Source organism: Nestor notabilis, unplaced genomic scaffold (genome assembly GCF_000696875.1).
Source record: "Nestor notabilis isolate BGI_N333 unplaced genomic scaffold, ASM69687v1 scaffold5254, whole genome shotgun sequence".
Lineage (NCBI taxonomy): Eukaryota > Metazoa > Chordata > Aves > Psittaciformes > Psittacidae > Nestor > Nestor notabilis.
In genome coordinates this window covers 44,812-52,076 of record NW_009926730.1, presented here as the reverse complement: position 1 = coordinate 52,076, position 7,265 = coordinate 44,812, and the positions used below count along the sequence as shown (strand labels likewise).

General features: G+C 45.8%; 1 protein-coding gene across 1 annotated transcript in view; it reads left to right on the top strand.

Moving 5' to 3' along the window:
• LOC104405087 (heme-binding protein 1-like) overlaps nucleotides 1-3,120 on the top strand; it is a gene marked incomplete at its 5' end in the record, with an annotated part of 3,531 nt that extends 411 nt beyond the window's left edge. Inside the window, 2 exon segments of the mRNA XM_010013688.1 lie at nucleotides 1,252-1,432; nucleotides 2,749-3,120. Of these exon segments, the coding sequence (XP_010011990.1) occupies nucleotides 1,252-1,432; nucleotides 2,749-2,920 (353 nt within the window).
• Nucleotides 3,121-7,265: the final 4,145 nt, after the last annotated feature.

Here is a 7,265-nt window from a genome sequence, read left to right as displayed (position 1 = left end):
AGTGACCTTGCAGCTGGGATAATGTGAGGACAGGCACACGTGTTACCTGTCACAGCTCCCTGGGTGAGCAGTAGCTGATGAAAACCGAAGTATCTGGGGCACTTCAGTTCTATGATGTGCCCTTGTAAGCAGTGAAATAACTTTATGACCTTGATGTTTTATCATTATATGCTGGCTATTTTTATTCATGAAAGGGTAATGAACAATGGGCTTGCTTTTTAATGGTACTTCATTGTGTTTTATAATGGTGCTTCCAGGTGATTGCTTATAATTCTCAATTTACTAAAGTACGTGCATCAGTAACCATCTGTAGCAGGAGGAGAAGACCACGGAGTAGTTCTGAAGCATGTACATTTGCTCATGCACCTTTCTTGGGCATCTGGTAAAGGGACTTATATAGTCTGTATGGGAGTAGGAGCTGGATGCTGCTGTAAATGCCATTTCCCTCTGCATGCTTTGGAAAGGTGGTGATCATTGTTGCTGTATGAGAAGGGGTGCCTTCTATACCATGTGCCGAAGAGACAGGAATAGGATCAAAGTGAAATAAATGAGAAAGATGGCTTGATCTCAACAGGTTCCGTGGCTGCCTGGTCCTGAGGTTTGGAGATTCCCTACTGCTAAAAGAAGAAGAGGGAAGAAAAATGTTCTTCAGGCCCATGTGGTGCCACTTGGCAGTAATGAGCAGAAAAGCAGCATGCTGTTCCTGGATGTTTTTTTCTGCTGAAAGCTGTAACAGCTCTGAGTTTTGGGGCACTGGAACTTGTAGGATGTCTGGAAGCATTTGGAAGGGTTTAGGAGAAAGCTCATGTTACACAGTATTGGCTATGGGCTCACCTGTACGTGCGGATGGTAACAGTTTAAATCCTGATATAGATTTACATATATCACTGACCAGCCCCAGAACTATAGACCCTGTTGTAAGTGATTTGTTAGAAGAACAGAGTGCCTTGGTGGTGCGAGCTATACATCTGAGAGCCACAAAACCAGGACCATTAATAAAAAGCCTTCCAGAGGTCACCTGGAGCCCTTATCTCCCAGGGTTCTTGTGTAGTCAGTGGAGGAAGAAGTTTGGCCCAAACAGAAGCCTAATGTGGCTGTTCTGCATGACCCACAGGACTCCACTCTTGATTGACTATACCAGAAGTTCAGTGGGAGGAGTTTTCCTAAACTAAAATTAGCTTTTGTGAATCACCTGCTAATTCTGTGAGTTCCTGAGAACCTAGACTTCAGTAATGTCTGTGTCTCTTCCAGGGATTGGAATGGGCATGACTGCTCCTGTCTCCATTACTGCTTATCCTGCTGAGGATGGCTCCTTACAGCAGAAAGTGAAGGTCTCTCTGCGGATCCCAAGCCAGTTTCAAGCCAACCCTCCTTGTCCTAGCGATGAAAGCGTTAAGATTGAAGAGAGACAGGGGATGACCATTTATTCCACGTAAGGAATGCATCTTGGGATTTCCAGTCCCAAGTGCTGAGTTCTGTAGCTTGCTCTGAAAAGCAGTGTTGGTTTTACCAGGTGACTTGCTATGCAAGGGGTGCATGTGGTAGAAAGAGATGGAGGTGTCTTTCTAGACTGAGGACAGGTGTTTTATCTCATTTCTCATCATTGGCCATGTTGCTCTGATTTGGAATACATGTGTATTTTTTGCTGGAAAAACAAGTATGGAGGTTAGCCCTGAAAGTCTGTTTGTTTCACCTGGGGAGATGAAGAGCAGGGGAGGGTGAATATGAAGGTACTGCGTCATTTCTAATCTCTGAAAACTGTTATTTTCCCCACTTCTGGGATCCAGCTGTTTCTTAGTCATCAAGAATGTCCTTTGGTGTGGTCTGCATCAAACTACGGGTGCCAGATGAAGCCTTATTTAGATGGACTGATGCTAGAGTCCATCGTGGAAGCAAGCAGCCATTGCATTGCTTGAAATCACCTTTGAATGTCTTCTTCAGCTGTTGACTGACAACCTGGACTTAAACTAGCATCATAACAGCAATAAGCTCTTCACCTTGTATTGAACCCCTTGCATGTACCTCTGCCTCCTGACTTGAACTGTTTTGGCTGAGTCTCAACTGTCTGGTTCCTTCCTTGCCTGTGACTGCTGCCTGGCCTTTGCTGCCGGTGTGGGCTACTTCTGCAAGAACAAGCTGTTTTGTCTCAAACCTTGGCTCTGAGGCAGGGCAGTGAGGTGCAGGCTGATGTGGGAACAATTCCTGTTGGTGGGAGGTCAACATAAACCAGATCAGTTCCAGTCCACCCCTTTTAAATAGCATTGCGGGTTGTATTTTCTAACATTTCTCTTCCTACCTCCCCTTTTCCTTGGACTAGTTAGTTTGTCTTCCTTTCGTGATCTTGCTTCCAGCAGACGGTTATCACACCACACTGAATGTAGTCGTTGACAGCATTGGTGTATTGGCTGCGAGTTGAGCGGACTTGGAGATAACCTCATGTTCTAGGAAGCTGTTCCTCTAATACCACATTGGTTCAAAGGGCAGGGCCATTCTGCTGACTGATACACATGTGGGTGTGTTTGGGGTCTGCCAGTGTGTGACCACGCTCTGGCTGTGTAACCCTTGAGACGTAATCTATTACAGAGTGTGCTGGTTCACAAAGAAAAGCACTTCTGTGAGTGTATTTCAGCAGGACCTGGACCAAAAAGTGTGGCTAAATATATTGTGGCTATATATTGTTCACTCTCTTTTCCTTTCTGCGCTTTGCCAGGACTGCTCAGCACCTCTCTATGTTTGGTTTCTTTACAGGCAGTTTGGTGGCTATGCCAAAGAGACTGATTACGTGAACTATGCTGCCAAGCTGAAGTCTGCTCTGGGGAGTGAAGCTGCGTATCACAAGGATTTCTACTTCTGCAATGGTTACGACCCCCCTATGAAGCCTTATGGTCGACGCAATGAGGTCTGGTTTGTGAAAGAGTAAGCATCTGGCTCCCCATGGTGCTGGCTTGCACCCATAACCTCCCCCTACTATGTTCCTGTCTTCTTCAAAATAAAATACTAATTTGGAAGAGGCAGAAAACCATCATTCCCTCCCTCCACACCTATGCCTTAGTCTTTCATGGACCAACCTTTTCAGAAGAGCAGTGCAGACCCTCCCGATGGTCCTGCTTCTTCATTCCAGATCAGGTCCTTACCCACACAGACTCTCGTGATCTCTCCGTGGCTTGCTTTTATGTCCCTCATGCTCTCAGAATTTAATGCTGAGACAGACAGAAGTATTTAAGTAGCAAGACTGGTGCCTCACAGGAGTTGCGTCCAAGTGCTATGAGTCTTACCTGAGTCAGGCAGGAGAATATGATGAAAGTGCACACGGGGACTTTTTTTATCTTCTTGAACTTGCTGCAGCTGTAAAGTACCACTTTTATCTGTGCCATTCCAAAAGCAGTCTAAAGGGACATGGGCATTGCTACCAACACATCACAGTGAAAATAAGCAGCCTTTATACTGACTCATATGCAGGAGAGCAGTGCTTCTGTCATCTGACAGAAATGTCATTTAGTGGAAGATCCAGGTTTCTGTTTGCAGCTATCCTTCTATATGAGGTGAGACATTTTGAGGTGTGTTATGTCCTGATGTCCGGTAGCAGCTGGACAATGTGACATGGAGACCCCAAAATCATTTCCTCACCTTCCCGTTACTTGTGTGTAACATTTCTTTAAAACTAGCCTACACAAGGGCCAAAACTGAACTGCATGTGGTAATTTAACTGAATTAGAAAAAACACAGGCAGTGAAAAAAGCAGGTGCCTATTACTTGTGATTTGAGGGTGCATTTGAAAAGCGGTGAGCATCTAGTGGAACTACTGTGAAGTACTCTTGTTAAATGGTGTTAGTTTCTGAAGGGCTACTCAGAGCAGCTGTGTTCTATAAAGGAGGAGGAAAACCTGTCTGTTCATCAAAACAAGGGTTTACATCAGTCAATGAGTAGCTTTTTAGAGACTTCAAACACAATTGTAAGGGTGGGCCTTGTTTTAGGAAGACGGCAATGTTTGGCTGTTAGCTCTGCCAGGGAGGCAGCAGGATGCCCACAGTGGGAACACACACACACCCCACCATGCTGCTGTGGGTGCCTGTGTAATTCGTTACCTCCGTTACAAGAGGCGTGCTCCTCTGATGCTTAAGTGCCCCAAAGTTCAGCCCCAAAGTGATTTCCCCCCTTGGAAAGAGATTTTTTGGATGGCATGCCGGTTTCTGGCTGGTCTAGCTGTTTGACACGCCTGCTTTCTGAGAACAAATCCCAGCAGTAAAAGGAGAAAACCTGAGGTTCTGATGTGCTTTGCTTTTCTTTCTTGCTGAGCCAGAGCTTTGCTGTGGACCTCACAAGAGAGTTTCAGTCACCTGTGTGCAACAGCAGCTAGTCAGGATGAGTAAAAAGAGGGATGTTATTAATTAAAACAAAAATAACCCAAGCCCAAAACAAGCAAACAAACAACAGGAACAAAAAACACACACAGAAAAAAGCCAAGGGAAAATCTATTGTCTGTGGTTACTGATTGCAGTGCAGGGGGGGAGGAATTGAAAGGGAAATCAAGGCAGACAAAGTGTTAATCTTTTGAAGGAGATTTTTAAGGAGCAAAAGCCCTTCTAATTCCATTCCTGAATCCAAAAGGACCTACTGATGTCCCAGTTTATTTTCACCTCTGTGATGTGAAGAATGGAGGGATACAGTGCTGGAAAGTTTGTGCATTCCCAGGTTCATTTTCTATGTAGACTCTGGATACAGTCCTTTCTAGCTACTGGTGGTGAATGTCTTGTAGTGATCAAAATCCCAGAATCGCTCAAAATTTCTCCTGTGAGATCTCAAATGTTAGGAGGACCAGTAACAAACTTACATATCTTAGCAGCATGGTGTTTTTTGTTTCATAACATGCATACACTCTGATCAGAGAGTGAGAGCTGCTGACCCTATGATGAGAGTAACCACATCCATGGGCTCTCCTATGCAGCCCCGCTGTTGGCTGTTTGCATGCAGTGGGCAGAGTACAGTTTCATAAACAGTGTTAACTGATACCACAAGCTTGTGCAAACCGAATTGTCTTTTCTGTACAAATCTGTACAGAAAAAGCTGCCTGTGTTCTGTCTGCATTTTCCAGAGCTTTTAAATAAATAAGAAAATAATAAGATTGTGATTTACAGTTTCTGTGCTGATCATTGACTTTGTGAGCTCAGTGGGAGTTGTTGATTTGAAAAGACTTTAGGTTGCCAGTTTATCTTTTTGTTTGGGGTACTAATCATGTTGCAGCATCTATAAATAGTCATGCTATTTCCAATAAACTGCTATTTTAGGTATCCTGGTGTGGCCCTGCATTATATGACTGTGTGAGATGCGAGCTAATGGAGTAATCTCCTTCTTCATTGGTTCCAGCCACTGAGAGGATTTGACTGATGTATTTGTGTTCATGTAGAAACTAGGGGGGCTGCTTACCTGAAGGAAACTGTGTGTTCACTTGTGTGTTCCTGTGGCTGGGGTTCACGGACTGTTTTCAGGCCAATACTGATGACTGATTTTCAATGTTATTTCAATGGAAATGTTAGACTATTGTCACGTTGAGGTCCATCCAGCTCAGTGCCCTGCTGCCAGTGATGTACAGTAGTGGCCACCTGAGACAGATTCCAGAATCAGTGCAACTGTGGGCTGGGACCACCTCTAGATACTTCCCCGTCTCTAGTGCGATGTGCCTCAGAGATTTTTGTTACTGTGGTTGGTGGGCCCAGATAGACTTTATCCCTTGCATTTTTCCAGCTTCGTTTTAGACTTAAGGTAAACTTACTATCTGTGGCATCCTTTCAGTCTATGGCAGGGAGTTCCATGCATGTGGAAGGGCAGAAATGTTCTTTGGCTGAGGGTTTCCAGCATGTTGTCTCTCTACACCATAGGCAGCTGGGTCAGCCAGCTTTTTGATCCACCTCTGTCACTGCAGGTGCACGTTTGTTTGGACAGCCAGACTCCTTATTGACATTAGAGGGTTTCCAGCAACCTCTTTGTGCTGGGGCCAGGAGTCAGAGGTACACACTAGATTTTACCCTGAAGCCAGCATAGTCACAGCTGCTCTGTTATGTGCAATCGGCTCCTCACCTGATATTTAAAATAACATTTTTTTCTCTGCACCCTCCAGTTTATTCTCCAATAGTAGTGCAGCCAATCTCCTAGAGACCTCCTCGCTTCTCTTCTGTGCCTGTGCAGTGCTGTTTTCTGTCTCAAGCAAACGCTGAAATGGAGTAAATTTGGTGCTCTTCTGATGTTAGCAGGGCATCATGATGTTAGCTGTTTTGTGAGGATTTAAGAAGTGTCCTGGGCTCAGCTACAGCAGTCGTTTTTTCTCCTTCTCAGTAGCTGGTGCAGTGCTGTGGTTTTGACTTTCAGCCTGGGAACAACGCTGATAACACCGATGTTTTTGGTTGTTGCTCAGTAATGTTTACTCTGACCAAGGACTTTCTCAGTCTCATGCTCTGCCAGGGGGGAGGGGAAGCCAGGAGGAAGCAGAGGCAGGACACCTGACCCAAACTGGCCAAAGGGCTATTCCATTCCACAGCACGTCATGCCCAGTATATAAACTGGGGGAGTTACCAGTAAGGCTCAGATCACTGCTCGGGTCGGGCTGGGTATCGGTCGGCGGGTGCTGAGCGGTTGTGTCCTTTTCCCTTGCTATTTCCCTTATCATTATCGTTATTGGTGGTAGCAGCAGTGGTTTGTATTATACCTTAGTTACTGGAGTGCTCTTATCTCAACCCGTGGGAGTTACATTCCTCTGATTCTCCTCCCCATCCCTCCAGGAGCAGAGGGAGGAAGAAGGGGGAGGAGTGAGCGAGCGGCTGCGTGGTTCTGTGTTACCGGCTGGGCTTAAACGACAGAAGACAGTGCAGAGGAAACTGAAAGGCAGAGGTTTATTCTCGCTTAGAAGCCTTTGTGCTGGGTTATGGGGTGTGATTGGTTGTGTAGTGAAGGCTGCATCACTGCTCATGGCCCCTCTCCCATTGCCCTGCTCATCAGTAAAGTGGAGCATCTCCATGACTGCTTGGTGGGCTGGATGGGCTCAGCAGGATAATGACCTTGGGAATTACCTCTGCCTTTCAGAGACGGGAGTGGCCTTGCTGCTAATTAGCATCTGGGCAGACCCTTCCCGGTGCTATGCAAAGCTGCAGTGTGACGGCCACAGGAGGAGACACGTTTAAACAGAGCCAAATTCAAAAGCATAATCTTGATGGGGAATTATACGCATGCCATGCAGATTTAGCTGTGCTGGATACACCTTCCAGCTACTCCAC